Below are 24232 nucleotides of genomic sequence, written 5' to 3' on the forward strand. Positions count from 1 at the left end.
CCTCTAGCCCAGGGCTCCATTCATGATGCCAAATTTACTTACATTTCCTGACTCTTTGCTCAGAAGATTACTGGAGATCAAATGAATACTGCAGGGCCAAGCATTCGTGGAGGAACAGCCACATCACATGTGCCGGAACGGTCCGGGTAAAGATTTCCAGCCGATCAAGTAGTGATAGCTCGAAAGGACCAGTGTTGATAATCACTCTTGCTGGGACGGGAGGGGTTGAATGTCTGGACTTTGCGATGCTTGAGAGGAAAGGAAATTAGGACTGGACGTCTGTACTATTCAAGAACCTTTGCGTCAAGTCTTCTGGTCTTTGCAACTACTGTTATCCCCGATATTTTTTGCTTAAATGGTGTCCGGGATGAGATGATTATATCGTCCTCTTGATGAGCTTGTCTATCACTTTTGAACCTGCTTCCAACACCATCAACTGTCGGAAAAGGTTAGCCTCCATTTCACTGTAGTCGATGTCTTGACGCAATCCCCAAACAGCATGTCTCGTCTCTACGTCATCCTCCAGATGGGATCACTCCAAATATTGTGTGTGTAACTGTCCAAGTCCTGCCAAGTAAATGAACCGGCCGAGTCGGGCCCGATCCGGTATCTCCAAGCCTCCGGTCCGGACCGAGAATAACGGTAATTTTTAGTTTATTATATGGATCGCCGATTCAAGCTTCAATCTTGTAGTTAGAAGATTGATCATCTGTCATGTCATATCCACATACTAACTAGAGTAGCGTGTCTAGTGTTGGTGAGATCTGGGGAAAAGAGAATAAGCATACGTTGCCATCAACTACAAGTCAAGAAGATTAAACATAAAAAGTCAAGTTCTATTCGATAGAGATTTATTCTTCGTCAGCAGTACGTGGTGTTGCTTGCGTGTCTGGCATAACGAGACCAAACGTAAAAGATAAGGCGGAGTAATATTCCCGTAAGCAAAAGCAAGAAATACAGGCATTTCGAGACGTCACCGCGTTCTCGACCAATCCGCTTCCAAAGATTTGTCGCAAAAGTTCCAGGACAACAACCAGAAGACGACGCTTGATTGCGTCTCTTCTTTTTCATCATCATCGTCATTCTTTATCATGATATAATATAGTCACTCCAACTCGCGATCTTTAATTATCGCGACAACATTCATTTCATACGCGTTTTTACTCACTTTACCATGGCGACGCGAATTAAACCAGACGATAACGACAATGTCGACATAGATCCCGAGACGCAAGTCGCATCAGAAGAATCACCTCTTTTACAAAATACTTCTCCTCGGCAAGATGGACCATCAAAGGCTTTTCGGCGACGCGCTTTAGGGATGTGCATGTTGGCATTGCTCATGGTAGAAGTCAGCCAATTCATCATGAATCCGCCTACCAAAAAGATTATTGAGGATATTATTTGTCGCCAGCATTATCCAGACCATGCTATTAAATCTTATTGGATAGAGGATCAGCGCTGCAAGGATAGTCCCGTGCAAAAGACTCTGGCTATGGTTCAGGGTTGGGCTCAGGCATTTGAGATGGGAGTTCGTAAGTTAAGACATCCTTACTGACGAACCTCGGCTTACATTTTTAGCAATCTTGACGCAGTTCCCGTATGGTATTGTAGCTGACAAGTATGGAAGACGGCTTGTTTTGTTCTTGGCCATGCTTGGATGCTGTCTTTCTACTTGCTGGCTCTTGATGGTTTGTGAGTAGACACTCATCGCGACTTATGATATGCGCTGACAAGACCTCAGTACTCTTTCCAGACATCTTTTCCATATGGGCTATTCTAGGCGACAGCGTCTTCTTTCTCATTGGTGGCGGAGGTCAGATGGCTGTTGCAATGGTTTATACTATTGTGGCCGACGTTGTCCCCGTCGCTGAACGAACAGACATGTTCTTTCGTCTAGTCGCTCTAGTTCTAGTCTTCAACGTCATCTTCAATCCCATATCTGCATGGTTGATGGAATACGACCCTTGGCTGTCCATGTGGATTGGCTTTGGCTTCATGGTCTTTGGAACGCTGTGTATTCTCCTCATTCCCGAGACGATGCACTTGAGACGCAAGGATGATGATGAGAGGCGCGATGAGAACGAGCAGGCTGATGGTGTCCCTCTGAGCAAGAATGGTGTGCTGAAGCAGGCTTGGTTCAGCATCAAGAATGACATGCAGCATGTTTGGAGGTTCATCTTTGCTTCCAAGAGTATCATGATGCTCATGTTTTCTGTTGCTTTGTTTGTTCCGACGAGGATCACACTTACGGGGGTCATGCTGCAGTACATGTCGAAGCGTTTTGACTGGTCATGGTCAAAGGTAAGTCACTCGTGGATCCTCCGATGTATACCACTAACTGGGATAGGCTACATACATATCGACAATTGGCATTATTGCTACAGTGGTGTGCTACCTCATCATCCTACCAATCACATCTGAATCTCTCAACAAGTCTCGTCGCTACAAGTCACGCCCCATCGCAAGAGATCTCCTACTTGCCCGCGTCTCCATCGCAATCATGACAGTCGGGTTACTGTTGATGGGCGTAGCTGGAAGTCCATGGCTGTTCATCATCTCACTTATCACAACCAGTGTTGGCAACTCATTTGTTGCACTCAGCAGAGCTCTGCTTAACGCTCTGGTTGAACCGCATACTATTGCTACGCTGAACACTACTGTTTCGGTCGTTGAAGTGTTGATGGGTATGACTGCGCCGGCCATGAGCTGGTTATTGGCCAAGGGTATTGAATTGGGTGATTCATGGATGGGGTTGCCATTTGTTGTTACTGGCATTTTGGCTGTGATGACGACTGTTATGCTTTTTGCTGTGAGGCTTCCTTCAACTGGCACTGCTCAAGCCCATGTTGGTTGAGTTGGAGCTTTCAAATTTAAATACATAAGATTCCATATTTAGACACTATACTCTGATATTATATAAACAAAATTAATTAAGTTAGCAATAAATAATGTGTAGATAGATCTTTGTGTTTTATCACCGATTAGACTTCCACTGTTAGCTACCTTATCGATAAGCCCCGCGGCTGCCTGCTCCACATCAGCTTCTGGAACCTCTAACCAACAATCATCATTCATTAAACATTCAACCCAGTCAACATCCTTTGTTCCGCCCGTCTCTCAGCCTCACTGTCCCTATTGTATCGCAAAATACCAAGCGCTCACTCTTTAATACCCTGATCACACCCTGTTCACCATGTCGGACGATGGGGATTTCATGCAAGAGTCGGATGAGGAGCAGTACGCAACCCCAGTTCAAGCGTAGCACCCATACTAATTGCGATAGGTACGATTTCGAGTACGAAGAAGACGATGACGAAGATACCGGCGACGTCGATATCGAGAACAAGTACTACAACGCTAAGCAGCTCAAGCTGTCCGACCCAGAAGATGCGATCTCCGAATTCCTAGGCATTCCGTCACTCGAAGAAGAGAAGGGAGAATGGGGCTTTAAAGGTGTAAAGCAGGCCATAAAACTTGAGTTTAAGCTGGGGCAATATGACAAAGTTGGTCTTCTAACACTTTGCGCGGGAATCAAGCTGACAGAGTAGGCTGCTGAACACTACGCCGAGCTCCTCACATACGTCAAGTCGGCCGTTACACGGAACTACTCCGAAAAGTCCATCAACAACATGCTCGACTACATCGAGAAAGGCGCAGACGGTCCCGAGGCTGTCAAGTGCATGGAACAATTCTATTCCCTCACACTACAGAGCTTTCAGAGCACAAACAACGAACGTCTATGGCTCAAGACCAACATCAAGCTAGCGAAGCTACTCCTAGATCGAAAGGAGTACACAGCCGTCTCCAAGAAACTTCGAGAACTACACAAGACCTGCCAGCGAGAAGACGGTACCGACGATCCCAGCAAGGGTACATACTCGCTTGAGATATACGCCCTCGAGATCCAGATGTTCGCCGAGACCAAGAATAACAAACAGCTCAAGGCTCTGTACCAGCGCGCCCTCAAGGTCAAATCTGCTGTGCCACATCCTCGAATCATGGGTATCATTCGAGAATGTGGTGGAAAGATGCACATGAGCGAAGAGAATTGGAAGGAGGCCCAGAGCGACTTTTTCGAATCATTCCGAAACTACGACGAAGCCGGTTCTCTACAACGAATTCAAGTTCTCAAATACCTCTTGTTGACTACCATGCTCATGAAGTCCGACATCAACCCCTTTGACTCTCAAGAGACAAAGCCCTACAAGACGGATCCTCGAATCTCGGCCATGACGGACTTGGTGGACGCTTATCAACGGGATGATGTTCACATGTACGAAAAGGTCCTGCAGCGTAACCAGGACATTTTAGACGACTCGTTTATCGCCGAAAACATTGATGAGGTCACGCGAAACATGCGAACCAAGGGCGTGGTCAAACTGATTGCACCCTACACCCGCATGAAGCTGTCGTGGATCGCCAAGCAGCTCAAGATTTCCGAACCCGAGGTCCAAGACATTCTCGGTTTCCTCATCATCTGTGGCAAGATCAACGGTCGAATCAATCAGCAAGAGGGACTCTTGGAGATTACGTCTGACGCAGATGCCGAGCGCATCGCTGCTCTCCAAGGACTCACGACTTCTATTTCTGAACTATTTGGTGCTGTCTTTAGAGACGGTGATGGGTTCCGCAATGTTGAGAATTCAGTTGTAGATGAACAAAACATAGACGTTTCAGGTATGCCACTTGGAAAGGGAGGCAACAGACTGGGAGGTCAACACCGCGGGAAGAAGGGCAAGGCAGCTGCCGCAACGGCTTGGGCTTGAAGGGTGTATCACTAGTGAAGCAGAAACAGCAACCGGGTGGTATCCGCAAATCGTTTTCCCGTCCGTGTTTGTCGAATCTGTCCTTTTTTGCTGGATCGAGAAAAGAAGCAGATTCTGTCTGTTCTCTCCTGCGGGCGCCTCCGTGTTTGGCCATGCGTCGACGGGATCTCGCATAGTACGAGGCTTTTTGCAACGGTCCATCGCGGGTAACAGCATCGACCCTACGGACCAGTTGTTTTTTGAAGGAGAGAGAAAAAAGCATGAGAGAGTAAAGGAGAAAGAGGGAACTCAAGACCGAAGTGACGCCGTATTCGGACTTGATCCCCGGCTTTTTTCTTCGTGTAGCTAGCTGTTTGACGAATAATGTGTTTTTTTAACCATCTAGATATACTATATAGTACGAGATGCCTAATACAGAAGCGTATTTGGTTGACGATGCATATTTGCCCCCCGTTGTCATTGATGCAGATTTTTTTCTACTCTAGCGATTCATTTACTTGTTGGAAATTGTAACCCGCTGATCTTCTTCTATTGCCCCCCCTTTTGACGCCATCATCGTTGGTTGATGCAACGTCGTCGGGTTACACAAGACGGGACTTGGAGCTGCGAGGGGTAAAGCGGCATTACATGGGGGAGGGGCAGAATGCGGCTGACACCTTGGCTTGTTCTTTTTTTTACTGGGAGTGAGTGAATGTGTGTAACGAAGAGCAAGGGGATAATGATCTTGTTGTTGTTGTTGGTAGGTATGAGGAAATAGTCATGACACTACTTGATCCATGGGTAGGTAGGCAATGTATGATGCTGGATCTTGGCGGGAGGCTGCGTCGAAGATGTTGGAAGCTATAGAATTGGGGAGCTATTTAGATGGAACTTGGGAAATAGAGTCGTCATAGGTGTACGATCAAAGATAGAGTGTAAACTCTATTGGAAGGAGATATACGAAGGCATTGTGGTGAAGAGGTAGCCTAGCCAGTTCTTGCTCTGCTATTGTAGTTGAACAGGCTGACATGCGGGTAGGCTAGTAGCCAGGCTGCCAGGCTTTGATGGAGCCTTGACATGTCATTTTTGTCTCTACTGTTTGTTGGTGGCGGATAGCTTTCCTTTCCCCGAGGGATGACCTTGCGAGAGGTGCATATTAAGTGATGCAAGGGGGTGGTTAGTGCTGCATACAATGAATGAATGAAATAATTCTAGGCACGGGAAGAAGTGCGGGTAGTTCGCTATGATGTGAATTTACAGCTGAGAGAGTGTGTCAAGGTGCAATTGAAGACTACAGTATGTGTTGCTTTCGCAGGGTTGGGATATAAAGGGTGTTACAATTCCCGTGAACCCGGTGTTGGATGAGACATGATGCGCAGAAGAGAGAAAATTGCTTTTTCTTCGTTCGTGTATTTTATGACTTGTTATTATCACAATGATATAAAATAATACATATGCACACGCATGGTAGCTGGACGTGGTGTGGTACGTAGTCTTAGATCGTGGCTGGCTTATGTATTGTCAGTCTGTGTGTGTGTGTGACAGCTGAGACTAAATAAAATGGACTGACGGAACAAGGTTCCGTTTATCATATGATACCGAGATCTATTTCAGCTTTTGCAATTGCCGGGGTCGTATTTTTTACTACTGACTTATTGTACAGCTCATACCTACATTAAACGAGGTGGATTGATTGATGGGGATATTATTCAGGTACAAAGTAAAAAAAAAAGATCCTCGCAGGGAACGGAACAAGTCAGCCGAATAAACGGCACAGTACAGCAGAGCAATACAGAGTACCTAGGGAGGGATTCTGCAGCTGGGGGGAATAATTGTTCATATTCCCACGTTGTCAAGAAGAAGAAGAAAATGTTGCCCAATAATCAATCGATTGCCTTTTGGTGTGTGACACAGCAGGCTTTAGAGGCTGTCGTTTTTTGTTTGTTACACCCCCTTTGGAAGAGTAACGGTTTTCATGGCGTATACTTTGGACTTATTTGACAGACAGAAGGCGTGGTAATTAATTAATTAATAAAAGGGCCCTGACATGACTATCTAAAAGTCTTGTCTGCAATATAACTCTTGTCTTGTCTTGTCTTGTCTTGGTTTAGTTGACAGTCACCCACCCCCTTCATGTTCTTCTTCACTTTGCCAAGACAGTTTACAAGCAGGGGTTCAGAGCACTACCCATTCATTTATTGCCACAAGATGTGTGTATGTACAGTACAGTATGTAAAAATAAAAACAACTCAAGTTCCTTGCATTCAAACGGTTTTTTTTAGAGTTTTTTTTTTTCCTTTTATCCCTCGTATGTTGTTTGTTTTTTTGAGTTTATTGTTACGGAGCATTTATCCACAAGTTCCCGTTGACGGGCCGTCTTCCGATAGGTACTGAATGACAAGATACAACACGTACTATCTACATACGCATACTGACAGACACTGTAACTAACGGGATTAGATTCGAATAATCGTATCACTCGCTTTGCCTACGGCAGTCGATACAAACTCGCTAGAGGAATAAATGTTACCTTGACTACTACTCTACGATGTGGTTCCCGGGGAACAACGGGTTTAAGTGACCAGTGTCTTGGCATCTTTAGATGTGTTTGAGAAGTTCCCCACTTGGTAGACGGGAAACTCCATCAACGAGATCGCAGTGGGATGTGATTTAGACTAGTCATGTCTAGAGGTGATGACAGGAGATGCACCAATTGTATTCTCAAACTAAAGCGGCACAATGCTTTACCGTCGGATGGGTTACGTTACAGTTGAGCTTGTGTAAAACATTAACTGCTTTATGAAATATGTCTAGAGTTATGCAATCTCATATCTAGACGCTATGGCCTTGTCTCCTCGTTCCTGGTCGTATCAACTTATAGACAACACATCTTACGCGATCTAGATTCCTTTTTAGTTATCAGTTATTACCGCAGTAATTACCTCTAGCGATCAACTATTGCTTCTTGCCGTGTGCTTTGTCTGTCTATTTATTTTAGCCTCTTTTCTTACCTACTCAGTTAAACATCTCACACCCATCAGTCGTCGGACCCTGGCGAATCGATCTTGATGCTCTACCACCACTACAATGTCTTATCTGTTGTAGATGTCTTTTTCCCCGCTCAGCTACTTTCTGTGCCGCAGGTATCAATTCATCATCATCGATCGAGTAAATCCGTGACAAGTCCATGGTTCAACGGGAGATCGTCATTTTTCTACTAAACAAACTTCAAGGCACAATCAACGTCTTTTGAACCCCAATCCCTGTTTTTTTATGTACTGCTTGTGTGGAGTAACCTCCACTTTGTAGCGATCATCACATCACATCACTGACGCCCGTTCTCCTCCGCCTAACGTTAGCCAAAAAGATTAAGATGATTTGCCAAGATGAGCGTGCCTGCCACGAGGTGAGATGGGGAAGTGGTACCTTGCCCTGTCTAGCACATGGACTGCATCGAGAACATGTCCTCTTTTTCTGTGCCTCGGGTCTAGAAGATGCGATGCTGACATTGATGACATTTGAGCTAATTGTTGGTCTCTGTATTATTAGCTCAGGCTTTCATTCATTCATTCATTCATTCATCCATCAGGAGTATGTATCATGGTTTAATGATTAAATCACCCCTCTTGTACTCCTACTCCTACTCTGTACTTGACTCTGACTCTGTACTCATGCACGAAACCATCTCGTGTCACCACACATTCTTATCCGTCACTAGCCATCCAATCCGTGGTTGATTGATTGAAAAAGACGGAGCTTTCGAGATAGTCTTTCTCACTCCCGTCCTGCATTTGCCAGGTTGCATTGGGTGACTTGCCGGGGATTTTCTTCTTTAGCGTTTAAACCATACTTTCTTTTTTGATGATCAAACACCAGTAGTATCATTTCTTTTTGTCTCATCACGTCTCGGGTTGTCTTTTCGTATGGGTTTATTAAAACCGTGCCGCAAGTTGAGTTAAATACAAGACACACAACAAAGCCCCGCCGTCCCGTCTTTTTTTCACCCGCGGGTATCTGTCTCTTCCCCTCACTCCGCCCCAGTATCAAGGATTACTACCTCTATTATCTGCTTTCACTGTGAATCTCTCTCTCGCGTAGAGTAAAAAGTAAACACTGGGGTACAGCTTCCGTTTAGATGATTGTCTTTCTCGCCTAACAAAAGCACGCCCGCAAAAAGATATGTACATACTCATGATCCCCGACGCTAGAAATTACCCACGGGGAGCCACACCCGCTGTCTCCCAGTGTCCAGTAGAGAGATTCAGTTTGATGTATCCCTGCCATCTAGACCATAGAAAACCCTTGTCACAAATCCCTGCAGTGACACCCCGGGGCCCCATTGGAGAGAGACAGTTTGACCTGAACGGCCACAGTCATGGTCACGGCCAGCACCCGAAGGGGAGGGGGAGTAGAGTGTGAGAGAGAGGGGGGAAGTCGGTGTCCGTTTGGTTGATCCACCGTCGTGACAGGGCATTTACAGCGTGAGATAGCATAGCAGTATCAGACGGGTGGCTCGTCCGCCGTTGCCTGCCCTGGAAGCTCACCTAAAAACGCCATCCTCCCATTCTTTTGTCAGTTGGGTTGTGTGTCTCATCTTCCAATCCCATTTCTACCTTCTCTCCATTCAGAGTAACTACTAACCTTAGTACCTGTTACTTTAACAGAGAGAGAGACAGACATCTACGGATAAAAAAGGCACAGAGAGTGACAGACATCCTAGTAAAGAAGAGGGACCATTTTCTTGCCATTCTCGTTCCATCCCATCCCACCACTCCATTGCCTTGATTTTGATCACTACTCTACTCTCATTCCTTGTTACTTTTCTACTCCTCCACTTCTTCTTCGTCATCTTTCTTTTCCAAGAGGCATGTTTCAGCCTCAACCAACACCTTTGACCTCCTCCAGCTTCGCGTCGTATGGCCTAGCTTCCAACTTGGACTTTGCCTATCCCGTGTCTGCTGGAGGTGGAGGTACTGCTGCTAATAGTGCTACTCCCACTACTGGATATTATAACCCTTCAGCGCCATCACAGTCGCATTCTCAAGGGCTCCAATCGCAATCGCAATCTCACACTCATCAACCACAACAACAATCACATTCGCACCCAAACCAACATCAGCAGCAGCCGCCCCAGCCGCAGCAGCATCATCTTGTTCACCAGCAACATATTTCTCCTCGACAACAACATCAAATTTCTTCCTCCTCAGCCGTACCTTCCGCTTCATCGCCCTACGCCAACTCTACTTCCAACTCTGTCACTTCGCAAACTTCAAACTCAAACCCTTCTTCCTCTCCAAGTTTAGCGCAACTCCATAATCATCACCTTCAACACCAACACCAACACCGCCAACACCGCCAACCACCGCAGCAGCAATACCCAACGCAGGTGGTGCTCAAGATGGAGGATCAAGGCCAGCACGGCATGGCAGCCCAGCAAGATGCTGCTCGTCATTATCAGCCTGTTTTAGAGGTAAATCGCGACTCTCCCAGCCTTAAATCGCAGCTGTGCAGTGCCTTGCGCGTCATTTTATGTTTCGTCGCTGACCTCTTTTTTTGTCTCTTAGGGCCTCAAAGTTGGAAACAAAATCCTCAGCGATGCCATTACCAACGAGTACGCAAAGGCCGACCCTGTTTACGTTGAAAAAACAATCGTATGTTGTTTTGCCTCTCGTTGCTTTTTTGAGATTTCTAACGTCGCATGATCCCCCAGGCCCTCCCCCAGACCTACTCTCACTATCGTCCTATCCTGGGCGACGGCAACTGTGGTTGGAGAGGTAAGTCAGCCTAAACTCCCCGCTTCTTGTTCAACATTGCTCTGCCGCTTTGAAACATGTTCTACCACCAATGCTTGCCTTGCTTTTTGTTCTTGCTTGCATTGCATCGTTGGTCCATGTCTCGGCAGCCCTTGTGACATGTCGAAACTTGCGCTAATATTTTCTCTCCAATAGCAATTGGCTTCAGCTATTTCGAGAAGCTCATTGAGTCGGGCGATCAAGCTAAGATCGAGGGCGAGGTCGCTCGTCTCATGAGTATGAACCCTTTGCTGACCACCGTGGGAAACTACCCCTACTGGGAAGAAATGGCAGAGGAGATGTTGGATCATCTGAGAGAAGTTGCCCAGAATGTCTCCAACCCTCAGTACGCCCATCAGTTGAACCACGAAAAGTGGAACGAGCCTGGAACTTCGGACAGCATGATTTACTACCTTCGGCTTCTCGTCGGAACCTTTATCAAGAACGATCCTGCTACGTTTGAACCTTTTGTTACCGACGGCAGCGGCGTGGCGGGTTATTGTGCCCAGCAGATCGACATTCCCAACCGCGAGATTGAGGAGATCGGTGTCTCTGCGCTCGTTCAGATCCTTCTCAAGCCCGTCGGCTTTGTTCTCGAGGTTGCCATGCTCGACCGCAGCATGGGCAGCGAAGTAAACCACTATCGCTGGCCCGAGGAAGCTAACGGGCAGAACGAGGCCGACTTGGGTCCTATCATCTACTTACTCTACCGACCCGGCCACTACGACATTCTGTACAAGTCCATGACCACGCAGGTGCTTCGAGTCAGCGGCTTTACGCACAATACCAACATCACAACCGATCAAGCCGATCTTGGTCAATACACCACCATGAACTTTGATGCCTTGTCCATCATCCCAGGCTTCAGCAGTTCTGCTGCCATGGGAGGTCTCGCACAATTCGCTCCACCACCTCCAGCCAGCGCCGCAGAATCCTTTTCGCCTATACAGCAAAGCCCCTGGATATCGTCCTTCCCCGAGCCTTTGCCCACGCCAACACCACGAGCAGCACCCCCTCCGCCACCTCCCATCATGGCGAGTCCTCAACCTCCTACACCACCCGCTTCGATATCCGGCAGCTCCGCAATGGCACCAAGTCCAGCCATGCATTCTGCCACTGGACCTCAAAACTCTCTCCCTCTACGAACCGCTGCTTCCAACTATCACATCCGATTCAGCCCTGTTCAATTGGAGTACGACGAAGGCAAAAACAGCTTCCCCGATTCAACATTCCAAGTGACGACCAATACGTTTAAGAACAGTATTTGGAACAGAGCGCATTACTGCAATCCCAACTTTCACCCCGAAGAATGGAATCCCGACGACGAGCACACGGATGGTAGAGTAGGAAGTAAACGCAGACCGAAGAAGGAGATGTCTTAAACTACACTACATGTTTTCATGAGATGGCGTCGGTTTTATTAGAAACTGATAGCCCGGATACGACTCGACGATAGCCTTTTTTTTTTTGTTCTTTTCGTTTCATTCAGGTAACAACATTTAGACTGGAAGTTCAGTCGACAAAAGCCAGCCGGTACAGAGCACATGTTGCCTGCAGAGCTTGGAGAACCGGGTATCATTCATATGATGGTATTTTTTCTTTTCTTTTTTCTTCTGCATCGGTTAATGGATCAGGCATAATGGAATGGCAGCGAGTCTGTTTTGTACGCGTTTTTGTTTTAACTTTCTTGGGGATAGTGAGTACACGGAGAAATGAATGAGAGGTGGGATACCACGAAGCGGCACTTTCGCGGCTCTTCTACTTCTTTTTTACAGGGCCTTTCTTCTTCTCTTTTCCTGTAAGAGAAAGGAATTACTTTTTGATAATGAATGGGACCAAATCAAGTCAGTCAGTATTGCATGGGGAAATTTTGGGACAGGCGGCGATTGTGGACTCAAAAAGAGTCAGTTTCAAAGACAATGCAACATTACAAGGCGAGCTATTATGCTATGTCTGGCCTTGTCAGTTGCGTCATAGCATCGGCGTTGTTAGTCTGTCAGCTTGCTTCTTTCTTTCGTCTCTTCTTGTTTTTGCAGGCCTCTTTTTTTTTTTTTTTTTTTAGTGTGTGGAATAGCATCAATACTTTTTTGGTCTCATGTCAAATCAATATTCTCTCACCAGGCATTCGAATATGGCCAGCATGCTGAGCCAAGGATCTTACTTGTCTCGACAGAGTGTAGCTTCATGCATGCCATTTAATTATAAGGAAAAAAACATGACAGATCATGTTATAAAACGAGACCTTTTTCCCATGTGTTTTTTGGGTTCGTCCTTTTTGCGCGCCGTTCCGCTGCGCGCTGCGCCGCAATGTCGACATGGGTATTTTGGTGATGGAAGGATTGTGATGTGACGTGCATGATGAATGTACCTTGGACATGTATGTCTTGGTGTTTTTATTTAGCTGGAGATTTAAAGAGATAATAATTACTTGGTAGTATACCCTTGTGTTGGAGGTATGTATATAATGACGCTCAAGTATGAATATCAAGATTCGGAATTGTTATGTTTCGTGAAGCGAATGCGAAAAAGGGTCTAGAACAGATATGCTGGTTAATATAACAAGGGGGCCACGAGGGAGGGAAAAAAAAAACAACGAGTGTTTCCACCCGGGGAACAAGGGTTTGGTTACTCACTAGACGGACTTTTTAGTGACGTGACGTGAGCTGTGGAGGTCAAACATGGAAGCATAGATCCGCTAACAGAGGGGAATAGGTGAAATTGCGCGGTATTTAAGGAGATATAGTGGATTATATTGACATAGACAGGCACTTGGACGGATATATGGGCAGAGAGAGAGAAAGATCATAAGGACAGGGCGGAAAAGAGAGGGCGGACATGGATCAGGGTTCTGTTTCTTTCGAGATGGTCTCCGTAGTAGTATCAGTTGCAAATGAGACTTCGCTTAGAGAATTGATAAGAGCCTGCCTGAGTCTCAGCTTTGATGTATTGTACGTGCTTGTGATCATGATCATATCATGTTGGCAGTTGGTAGATCTTGTTATCAATTCGGAAGTGATAGGCTTGAAGGAATTAGGTCCCTTTAGCATTGACCCTCTAGTCTTTAGTGTAGAGATTAGAATAGAGATCAGATGAAATGGAATCACGCTTGTTTAGTTTGACAGGAACGAAGATGACGGAGATAAAAGGCGGAGAATAGCGATGACGAAGAAGCTTTAGTTTCCATTCTTTGCTTGACAATACATGTAGGTATTAATCAAGGCAAGTTTGTTGCTAATCATCACCAACCAACAGCTATGGACCCTGGACCTTGAACCTTGGGGGCCTATTATTTTCCTTCCCCTACTACCATCTCTCTTTAGCTTCCTCCACTTTCTTGCTGTTTACTGTAACTTGATCATTTTGTCCAATTCTAATTCCGTTCTCTCTTTTCTCCTTTTTCTTTTACTTTTACTTTTTCTTCTATTCCCTCTTTTATTTTTATTCTTTCTGGTTTCTTTTTGGCTATGGATGTTTCTCTTGGTCGTCGTCGTCTTTGTCAATAATTAATCACCCCTCCTCTTCTCCTCTTCCTCAATTCCTCATGGATTCCGAATAATTACTTTCTTCGATAACGATACAATTCACTTCTTCACGTATATATATACACATACGACTACACGATAAAGACTCCACTGCCACGAGCCTCGCTTGTTATCTACGTCCGTTCGCCGCGCCCCCTTGTCGATCTCTCCTCCCAATCCAAGCGAGATACTCGAAATACAATCACCGACTCTTTTGCGTCTGCACCATCCTCCAACTCGAATCTAGCGGACGACGATATGGCGAAACAAGACGATACCATCAAACGGCTTCCCGTCGAACATGTCTCTTCTTCACAAGACGAACAAGACTCAGACTTTAGCGATACAACCTCGAATTACTCGACGATATCCGAAGAAGCTCTTCCCCTTATCTACGAGTACGGACACACATATCACGGCACCGGCCAACTCCTCACCCCCAACGACAACTCCGAAGCCCATCGTTTGAACATCCAGCACGAGCTGTACCAATTATGTCTCGACGGCGGACTTGTTGATGCCAAGCTTCCTATCGAGCAGTACACAACCCAAGAACCCTTTGAGATTCTAGATATTGGCGCTGGAAATGGTGTTTGGGCTTGCGACATGGCGAAGCGGTACCCGCAGGTCAACGTGCTGGGCATCGATCTAAGCAGTGCCTTGCTCCCAGAGGATGTCCCGCCAAACGTGACGTTTGAGATCGCCGACGCTACGGATCCCTGGCCCGCACGCACCTACGATTTTATCCACATGCGCAGTCTTGCAGGCGGCGGCGTTCGCGATTGGAATTCTCTACTCGCTGAAGCGTATGAGCATCTGAAGCCTGGGGGTCAGTTGGAAGTTACAGAGATTCGACCGCGTTTTTTCGACGTCGATCCCGAACAAGCAGACTTGCCTTGCACAGAGGATAGAAAGCCTCAGATTGGCTCGGCGTGTATAGAATACGAGAGGAACTTTGAGGAGATTAGCCATATGCTTGGTATAGATTGTGATCCTATACCGAGAGTTCCAGGGAGATTGTCAGGATTGGGCGCAGAGGTTATTTGTGAGAGGGTGGATTGGCTTCCTATACAGAATTGGGGAAGTGATCCTGTCACCCAGCAGAAGCGCAAAGCTTTGGCCGAGATGGTTGAGTGCGGTATGTCCAACGGTCGATCCAAGAAGTAAAGAAGAATTTATACTAATGTGGAATACTAGGAATAGAGAATTGGACGTTAAGATTATTTGGTAAGGGAGGCTGGGAAGAGAAAGCTACGAGAGCTTTACTTGATCGTGTCAGAGGCGAGATGCAAGATCCCATGCTACGCAGTTTGGCCAAAGTGTAAGTTTCGTGATACCCTGGATGTCAGTTTCTTGACTAACGTGCTTTATAGAACATTTGTCACCGCTCGGAAAGGAATGGGCAATGGAAAGCACATATAATACAGACACCAGAAACACAGAGAGAGATAGGAAGAATGGGAGCGTGCATATATCGGAGTTTCAGGATCATTCGACGGCGCCCATACCAAAAGGGAGGACTTGGGACAAATACGTGGGAATGGGAATACTATACATTTAGTTGTGTAGCAACCGACACTCTGAAAGGAGCCGCACACTCAACAGTATAACTTAACAATGGCAAAACAGTAGTGGTGCTAGTAGCGCCACAGGACTCAATATCATGCTCAGTTATGTATAGTAACCCCCTATACATTGGGCATGATGTTGAGCTTTGAGGCGCTATTGCCACCACTACTGTTTTACACTGTTAAGTGTTAAGTCTACTGTTAAGCGTGCATTTCTTTTCGGAGTGTCGGCTGCTAGAACAGATACATAATATGGGACATATAGGGAAGGACTGGGATTGTATATCACATGAAGATGGGAAGATGTGGCATGGTAGTAACCGCTGAGCGGATACAGAGTTAGATACCCCGTTTCTTGATATCTACAGTTACAAGATGTCTTTTGAGATCTCATCATTCAGAGTCAGAGTCAGAATCATAGCTTACCATCATCCTTCAATCCCCTCCAAAGTGCCAACGCAGCCAAACATTTCGCATCTCTCGCTCCCTCCCTCCATGCTTCACTCATCGGCACAACCTTCAATGTGATCTTCTCCCCATGCTCCCTCAACCCAGTAAGTCTACCACTCCACTCCTGAATCTTTTCTCTCGGCAGACGCTTCTCGTAGCTGAAGATAGTAATGTGCTCATCACATCCTCCAGCGCTGGGAAACATGGCCTGCGCAAGACCCTCCGAACCATTTTCTTCTGGAGCAGCGAGTTCACTTAGATTTGTAAGTTCATCCTCGTGGATTGTTACGCCTAGCTCTTCTTGTATCTCCTGCGCAGCTGCACCTTTAAAACTACCAGCGTCATCAACCATACCCGCTGGAAGCTCAACAAAGCTTAAACTTCCTGCTGGAACTCGTGGTTGGACAGTAAGTACGACGTAGCGCTCTTCCGGTGCGTCGTCAGGGATGAGCATAAAGAGCATAGCTACGCTAGGCCCTCGAAGGAGTGCGGCAGCGGGAAGAGTTTCGCCTGCTTCGTTGGATACGGTAGCTGTGAGTTTAACAAAACCGAGGCGTTTCCCGAAAAGGTCGAAGGATTGGATTGTTACTGAGCGTAGAGCGTAGGGGTCTTTGTGGAAGGGGTGAGATGGTGTTGATTGGAGACGGAGGGAGTTTGACAACGTGTCAACCCAGTTCTAGTTACGATTAGTGATTGTTTATATGGAATGAGGGTTGGTGGATTACATTGAACGGTCTAAAGGAACTTAATTGATCCTCTGATAACCCATCGGGGAGGTTGAGTTGGATGTTTTGGCTTTTGAGGGAGGTTGTCATTGTGCGTGTGAAGGATGATGGGACGAGACAAGTTGCTGTGAGTAAAAAGCGTGGATTTTTGCAAATGTTGGCGATGAGTCGCATTCTTTTTTATTTGTAGGCAGTTTAGAGTTTGTGGTTCAAAGGGTGAGTGAGTGAGTGAAAGGATGTTTGTGAGATAATGTTTGATGACGTAAAGGAAGGCCTAGGATATGCAGCATCGTCACGAGGGGTTGTCAAGTAACAAGTTCAAGCATAATTTATTTAATGACAACTAATTCAACACTTTGCGCAATTATATAAAGAAAGACATATTAATGGATTTAAAAAAGATATTCCCTGAGTTCGAGATTTGAACCCGAGTCTTCCCACCCGAAGGCATCTTCCCACCCGAAGGCATCTTCCCACCCGAAGGCAAGTAGGTTTGCTATAGCGCTCTGCCAACTTGTGCTACTAGATATGCTAACCACTACACCAACTCAGGCTCTTGTCAAGAGTTTATCAGGAGATATATTAAATTATCACTGTTCTATGGCCACAGAGAGATAGACTTTAAAAAAGAAGTCCCCAAGTTTGGGATTTGAACCCAAGTCTTCTGCACCCCGAAGGGCAAGTAAGTTTCCTTACCAGCGACATACGGATGTGCTACCGCTACACCAACTCAGGCTTTTAGTACAGGAAGTATCTCAAATTTTGACCTAAATACACTCTGATCCACAGAGATAGAGTTTCAAAAAGGGACAAAAAGGATGTTCCCAAGTCTCAGATTCGAACTGAAGTCTTCCGACCCCGAAGGGCAAGTAAGTTTCCTCACCTGTGACTCATCCAGATATGCTGACCACTGCACCAACTCGGGTATGTTCTTGTTGAACGTGTAAAGTATCCGATATTCTTGGCAAAGTAGCATTCGCCAGATCATATAGGTGATATAAAAAAACAAATTGCCCATGTCCAGGATTTGAACCTGGGTCTTCCGCCCCCTAAGTAGGAGTAACCCCCCTACCCGTTGTCACGGACATGCTACCACTGCACCAACTTGGGCAGAGTCTTTCTGTGTAAAACATCTTTAAGTACTATCCACTGGATAATAGAGATGTAATATTAAAAAGAAATCCCAAGTTTCAGATTCGAACTGAAGTCTTCCCTCCCCGAAGGGCAAGTAGGTTCGGCGAGGCTTTACCCACCTGTATCACCGGAAATGCTTACCACTACACCAACTTGGGTAAGGTTTTTGTTGAAGGACATGTCTGAACTTTACAGTTAACTACCCTTGGTAGAACTGCAATCCCGAAACACAGGGCGGCGATACGATATCATTGCGCTTGCAATGACATGGTAAGGGTTTCGGCAATTAGACGCATACATGCTGAACAGTGCAAGCCCAATCTGTAGCAACACAGTTTCGACCTCGTATCAAGGAGTCATCGAGTGGGCGATCGCGACAACTCGACCCAAGCCAGTTTGGACGAAGAACTCGCGGTGTCCAACTCAACGTTTGACGGTGAATGAGATCAGAAACCTCTCAACTCATCCGACAAGTGTAACCCCTCAACGATCCCTGGGGTGACTGAGCTCCCTCTATTCGTAGGCAGTGGCCGGCCATTTCCATCACAGTAAAATAAACGTAGAGTGTATCGGTCGGTGACGGGCGATCGCTATCTTCGTGGCTGGCGGTATCGTTTTCGGATCCGAATATCCTGGCGCTCTCTCGCAACACGCTCGGAGGGTTTGAAGAGGGAAAAAACAAAAGTCAGAAGGAAATCCGGCGGAGAGATACAAGCTGAAAGGAGAAGAGGAAGAGAAGAACAGAAAACAAGATGAGGGGCAGAGACACTGAAAAGAGCCTTGCTACTTTGGTCAACTAAGTGGGGTGCTCATCAAATCTCTCATTGTGCTACCTACAGATGATATCCACGTATTATATCCAGTAATTACATGGCAATTGGCTTGTACTTGGTCTACATGCTGCTCTTTCTCATGGTGTTCAGTCCATCCGTAGATAAATAACTTGCAGCCGATTGCAGCTCATGATTCTACCAACCAAGTCTTCAACACATCTTCATCTTAGAGCTTGAACCTCTGAGCAAGAAGAATACCTTCTGCCAAAGTAGCAACCCTCGCATCAATAACATGCCCTTCCTTCTCCAACCTCTCACACTCCTTCCACAAATCCTTCAACTTAACCGTAAACGTCTCAATAAACTCCCCATCCTCAAGATTCGGCTTCGGATCCTGGTTTTCTTTAAGATCCATATCAATACTGACATGTATCATTTTTAAATTCGTGTTACAAAACCCAGGATCGTTGAACATGATAGGTGATGTTTCAGTAGCCACACCAACGTAGCCTGTTTCTTCTCGTAGTTCACGCACGGCGCATTCCTCTGCTGTTTCGCCTTCGTCGATTAATCCGGCGGGGACTTCGATGACGACTTTGCCTACAGGGGGGCGGTATTGTTTCTGTAAGACGATTTCAGCGCCGTGACGGTGGTCGAGAATGGCGACGATGCCGACGCCGTCTATGAGGGCGTCTTTGGGACGGGTGAGACGTTCTGCGGATTCCCATGTTCGTTGGACGCCTCTTGAATCACTGTATGTGATTCTTGTATTGTTAGTTTAGAGAAAAGAGGATATCTAGAGAGTGGTGGTACTTTTTGAGACTGACCCAGCGGGCATCTTCGTTGGACTAAGCTTGTTAGATATGGTTCTTGAATGATGAGTTATGACAGCTTACTAGAGGCTCGGTTGAAGTAGTTACTGCAGCGTAGACAGACATCTTGGTTTATTGATTGCGGTGTGCTTTGTTGAGCTTTCTTTGGGGGTTTCTTGTCTTTTAGTAGTCATGATAAGTTGATTGCTATTACTGCCGAAGTCGGTGGAGAGTAGTAGACGTCACGGGCTACCCTGGGGTAACAGATTCATGTTCACGACAAACTTGTACCGTCTTGATCATGGGATGAACCAGCGTTACAAAAGACTTGAATTAGTCCAATCATGATAGTGAATATTTACAATAATGTTATATTTGTTTAATCATATCGCTTTATTCGGGACACATCGATGCGCAATCATCCTGCTCATGCATGTGAAGCACAACGCAAACATCACAGCTACTACGTTGACTCAAAATGACTACCACATCGACACAAATTACAAAAGCAAAGCCGCGAGGTATATTCATCCAGATGACTCTATCATAGATCTCATTCCACTTCATTTGCTCACTTCATGCATACTAATGCCCATAAGTACGCCCTGTGTACCCGTACATCAAAAACATTAACAAACAAACTCCAATGACCCAACTTAAACAGTTTCAATGTATCGCTTCATTTCCCTAAACATTGTTAGCCGTGTGTCATCAGTCAAAAAAGTGTATACGTACCAATCAGTTACTGCCTCGTCAAACAGACGCACTTCATGTTCTCTTGTTCCACCAAAATGCTCAACGAAATCATCTCCAAACACCTCACGCGCAATGCTATCCTTTGCCATGAATCGCACTGTAGCCTCCTTAAGACTCTTGGCTAATCTCTCACCTTGGTCAGCGTCACCGCCGACGTCTTGGCCCATGGCGAGCGGGGGAGTAGGAATCTCTAGCTTCTTCTCAACACCGCGCCAGCCGCAGCCTAGAATGGCAGAGAGAACGAGATGGGGGTTTGTGTCTGCGCCTGGAACGCGGACTTCGAAACGTGTCGCTGAGGGCTTGGGGCAGATGAGACGAATAGAAGCGGCGCGGTGCTCAAGACCCCATGACACGGTAACAGGAGCCCAGAAGTTCTCGACCAGACGCTTGTAGGAGTTGACTGTGGGCGCGAGGATGGGCATGATGTCGGGAAGACCAACAAGAATACCAGCGAGGAAATGACGACCCATATCAGAAAGATTGGCAATGTCTCTCCACTTGGGGTTCTCATCCTTCGTCTCGCGCGCAAAGAGATTCTTGCCTTCCTTGTCCACGATGGAAACGTGCATGTGTCCACTGTTTCCAGGAAGACCTTGTTTGGGCTTTGCCATGAAACAAGGTGTGATGCCGTACTTTGTGCTGACGCTCTTGACGACGTACTTGAACAGAGCAGCGCGGTCGGCCATTTGTGCGATCTCGCCAAACTCCAAAGCGGCTTCGAAAACACCTGGCCCTGACTCGGTGTGCCAGCCTTCAATGTTGCATGAGAACTTGGCGCATGTGTTGAAAACGTCGTAGTAGTAATCTTGGTTGTGAACCGGTCGGGTGAGGGAGTAGCCAAACATGCCCTCTGTTAGAGCGGGGAGTTGGTGAGGGGGGTTGTTTTGGAGGTAAGCGGCGGGAGAGGATGATGAAGCATCGGGAGATTTGAATTGGTAGAATTCATATTCGGCTGTGCTGTGTTAGTCCAAGAAGTGAAGAGATCGAGAGAGATACATACCACCAGCCATAGCACCGTAGCCATGTTCCTTGAGTTTGGCAAGTTGTGTCTTTACCAATCCACGAGGACAAGCGCAGATGGGCTTTTGAGTATCGGGATCAAGAAACTCTACCAAAAACAAAGGCACGTTGTCCTCCCAAGGAATGCGCCGAAAGGTAGAGAGATCTGGTATCGCTAGAAGATCATGGTAACCGTTCTCAGCATTTGAGATCTTGAGCTCGCGGACGTATGTGCGATCGTGCATGTCCCAGCCAAAAATGACGGAGCAGAAACCAAAGCCAGCTTCTGCGATGGACAGAAACTTCTTCTTAGAGACGAGTTTTCCACGAAGGATGCCGTCGACGTCGACGCCTGCGAGCTTGACCATGGTATCATTCTCGAGGACTTGAGCGAGATTGTCGAGAGTGACGGCTTGGGAGTCTTGTGAAGTCATTTTGGTAGTATGTGAGAGTTACTGAAGCTGAGCACAGAGGTGGGAGGAAGGGAAGAAGTATGACGAGGAGATTTCGCCAGGAATGATGATGAGTAAGAGATTGAGGAAGAAAGATGTTAAAGAGCTCGTTAAGAATGCGCGGCAAAAGGGAGACTCGTGATGATCTTCGCGGTATGATTGAGTGAGGTTTCGCGGGGCTGAGATGCGATGCGCGCGGTGGATGCGGGGAGTAGATCAGAGGATAATAAAAAAAGATGGAGAATAATCTTTGTATCTATTCAAGTACTAAAAACAAGAAAGAGGGGAAAGAGACAAGACGGAGATAATCAGGTTTGGTATGCATCTAATGTCTCTCCTCTCTCTCTCAGCGCGGCTACGATAAGAGGTTCACACGATAAGACATGAGCTTCAGTGACGTAGGTGACCTAAAGTGGGAACATTTCCAGGGAAGCTCTACTCGGTGCGCGTACCGCTGTAACTAGCACTAATTGAGCTGTACAGCCGAGGCATCCACTACAGTACTCACTGTATCCGTACTCTGTTGATAGCTTCACTTTGGATGATTACCGCGCTTTCTTCAACGGTGAAAGTCAATTCAATTTCCCCGCATTCTAACATGTTGTTATCTTGAAGCTCTGACCAACATGGGGTTAATTGATTGACGTTGATAATGCGCGAGCCGCCATTGACAATATGACCTTTATCGCACTTGTCTCATTGATGAGAGGTATGCAACCGCGCAGACAAAGTAACCGCGAAATGTCATCTTGTCTCAGTTGTCTCATGCTGATTACCTCGTGACCATTGCCGACATCGCTTTTGACAGGGGTGCTGCATGCAAGCTAGAGATCTGACGTCCGAAAAAGGACCCTGAATCTGATAGCTTGATATGTATTGAGACTACCGGTACCTAGTTGTGGAGCGATCATAACTTCATTAAGACATGCTTATACTATAGCAAAATAACGTGTAAGATGTCGCAAACAATAACCAATGTAATGAATGGCCTACGATAACACATACCGAGACTCCGAGATAATGATAAGCTTCATTAGCACCCCTCTTCCATGACATGATGAACCCAAACCCACCGAACCCATACAGTTTCTAGACCCATCAAACTACTGTATTCTCTTTGATAATAGTTAGCCGCCAAACCAAGAGCCGCCTACCGCCACTACAAGCCCGTTGTCGGAATTCCATCCATGAGACCCATTTCATGACACACGATCCATTCTACCGCCTTCTTTTGCCAATGTCCATTATCTCACGAGTCAGACCTACTAGTCTAATCTTATCAGTGAGCTTCTCGAACACAAGATAAGAAAGCTTAAAGATCCCCCTCCCTCACCGCGTCTCTCCTCCTCTTTGTACTACCATCTTCATACAAACAATCATCTTTCTCTCTTCTTGATACCCAAAACTTGTTGTTTTCTTCTTCACACATACGCATCTCAATCAACATGTCTGCTCCTCGTGGTCGTCTCGCTGGCAAGAACGCCGTCATCACCGGCGCCGGTGGGTAAGTTTATCGTTCCCCTCCCAAGCTACCACACAATGCTGACAATTCCCAGTGGTATCGGCCTTGAGACTTCTATCCTTTTTGCCAAAGAGGGTGCTTCAATCCTCATGTCCGATGTCTCCCAACCTGCTCTCGAAAAGGCCGCCGCAAAGGTCAAGCAACTCGTCCCCGATGCTCCCCGCGTTGAGATCCTGGTACGTCCCCCACGCCACATGCTTTGTGTTGCGATCGCAATAACTAACCTTATTATAGAAAGTCGATGTCTCCAAGGAATCCGAAGTCCAGGCCATGATCGAGTCACTCGACTCTTGGGGCGGTGTCGACGTCCTCTTCAACAACGCCGGTATCATGCACGCTCAGGATGACGACGCCGTCAACACACCCGAGAACATCTGGGATCTCACCCAAAACATCAACGTCAAGGGTGTATGGTTCGGCTGCAAGCACGCCGTCCTATCTCTCCGCCGCAACAAAAAGTCCAAGGCTTCCATCATCAACACTGCTTCCGTCGTCGCTCTCGTCGGTGCTGCTACACCCCAGCTTGCATACACTGCCTCCAAGGGTGCTGTTCTCGCTTTGACCCGTGAGCTTGCTATGGTTCACGCCAGAGAGGGTTTCCGATTCAACAACTTGTGTCCCGCACCTCTCAACACTCCTCTTCTTCAGGACTGGCTTGGTGATGACCAGGCTAAGCGACACCGTCGTGAGGTTCACTTCCCCATGGGACGATTCGGTGAGGCTATTGAGCAGGCTCAGGCTGTTCTTTTCTTGGCCAGTGATGAGTCTAGCTTTGTCAACGGTCATGACTTTGCTGTTGATGGTGGTATGACCAAGGGTTATGTCACTGCAGAGGGACCTGCGCAGCCTCCTCCTCAGAACAACGCCAGCAAGGACTCATTGTAAGAAATAGCAATTAAGAGAAAGGGATTTAGCGGGGGATATGGTATCTGTAGTAACGATTAGTATGAACCAATAATGAAAGAAATTGTCACATCAAA

At 46.6% G+C, this 24232-nt stretch overlaps 8 protein-coding genes across 8 annotated transcripts; 5 read left to right on the top strand and 3 right to left on the bottom strand.

Moving 5' to 3' along the window:
• Positions 1–1174: 1174 nt before the first annotated feature.
• FSST1_002957 (major facilitator superfamily domain-containing protein) lies at positions 1175–2857 on the top strand (the record flags this gene model as incomplete). Its single annotated transcript, XM_083228992.1, has 4 exons — positions 1175–1535; positions 1582–1695; positions 1745–2304; positions 2351–2857. 4 exons carry the CDS (start codon positions 1175–1177, stop codon positions 2855–2857), a joined length of 1542 nt encoding a protein of 513 aa, XP_083086387.1.
• A 339-nt stretch (positions 2858–3196) lies between these two features.
• On the top strand, positions 3197–4769 carry FSST1_002958 (PCI domain-containing protein; the record flags this gene model as incomplete). Its single annotated transcript, XM_083228993.1, has 3 exons — positions 3197–3240; positions 3287–3506; positions 3552–4769. The coding sequence occupies 3 exons, from the start codon at positions 3197–3199 to the stop codon at positions 4767–4769; spliced, it is 1482 nt and encodes a 493-aa protein (XP_083086388.1).
• A 4846-nt stretch (positions 4770–9615) lies between these two features.
• FSST1_002959 (peptidase C65 Otubain-domain-containing protein) lies at positions 9616–11922 on the top strand (the record flags this gene model as incomplete). The annotated part of the gene is made up of 4 exons (XM_083228995.1): positions 9616–10218; positions 10313–10399; positions 10459–10522; positions 10697–11922. The coding sequence occupies 4 exons, from the start codon at positions 9616–9618 to the stop codon at positions 11920–11922; spliced, it is 1980 nt and encodes a 659-aa protein (XP_083086389.1).
• A 2397-nt stretch (positions 11923–14319) lies between these two features.
• On the top strand, positions 14320–15483 carry FSST1_002960 (S-adenosyl-L-methionine-dependent methyltransferase; the record flags this gene model as incomplete). The annotated part of the gene is made up of 3 exons (XM_083228996.1): positions 14320–15199; positions 15259–15382; positions 15435–15483. The coding sequence occupies 3 exons, from the start codon at positions 14320–14322 to the stop codon at positions 15481–15483; spliced, it is 1053 nt and encodes a 350-aa protein (XP_083086390.1).
• Positions 15484–16044: 561 nt separating this feature from the next.
• FSST1_002961 (uncharacterized protein) lies at positions 16045–16978 on the bottom strand (the record flags this gene model as incomplete). Its single annotated transcript, XM_083228997.1, has 2 exons — positions 16045–16755; positions 16805–16978. 2 exons carry the CDS (start codon positions 16976–16978, stop codon positions 16045–16047), a joined length of 885 nt encoding a protein of 294 aa, XP_083086391.1.
• A 1959-nt stretch (positions 16979–18937) lies between these two features.
• Positions 18938–19649, bottom strand: FSST1_002962 (NUDIX hydrolase domain-like protein; the record flags this gene model as incomplete). Its single annotated transcript, XM_083228998.1, has 3 exons — positions 18938–19475; positions 19525–19559; positions 19608–19649. 3 exons carry the CDS (start codon positions 19647–19649, stop codon positions 18938–18940), a joined length of 615 nt encoding a protein of 204 aa, XP_083086392.1.
• A 530-nt stretch (positions 19650–20179) lies between these two features.
• Positions 20180–21712, bottom strand: FSST1_002963 (glutamine synthetase family protein; the record flags this gene model as incomplete). The annotated part of the gene is made up of 3 exons (XM_083228999.1): positions 20180–20210; positions 20259–21231; positions 21280–21712. 3 exons carry the CDS (start codon positions 21710–21712, stop codon positions 20180–20182), a joined length of 1437 nt encoding a protein of 478 aa, XP_083086393.1.
• Positions 21713–23175: 1463 nt separating this feature from the next.
• FSST1_002964 (uncharacterized protein) lies at positions 23176–24137 on the top strand (the record flags this gene model as incomplete). The annotated part of the gene is made up of 3 exons (XM_083229000.1): positions 23176–23234; positions 23287–23428; positions 23487–24137. 3 exons carry the CDS (start codon positions 23176–23178, stop codon positions 24135–24137), a joined length of 852 nt encoding a protein of 283 aa, XP_083086394.1.
• Positions 24138–24232: the final 95 nt, after the last annotated feature.

The sequence above is a fragment of the Fusarium sambucinum genome, chromosome I (genome assembly GCF_050947815.1).
Source record: "Fusarium sambucinum isolate potato_lamoka chromosome I, whole genome shotgun sequence".
In the NCBI taxonomy this organism is placed as follows: domain Eukaryota; kingdom Fungi; phylum Ascomycota; class Sordariomycetes; order Hypocreales; family Nectriaceae; genus Fusarium; species Fusarium sambucinum.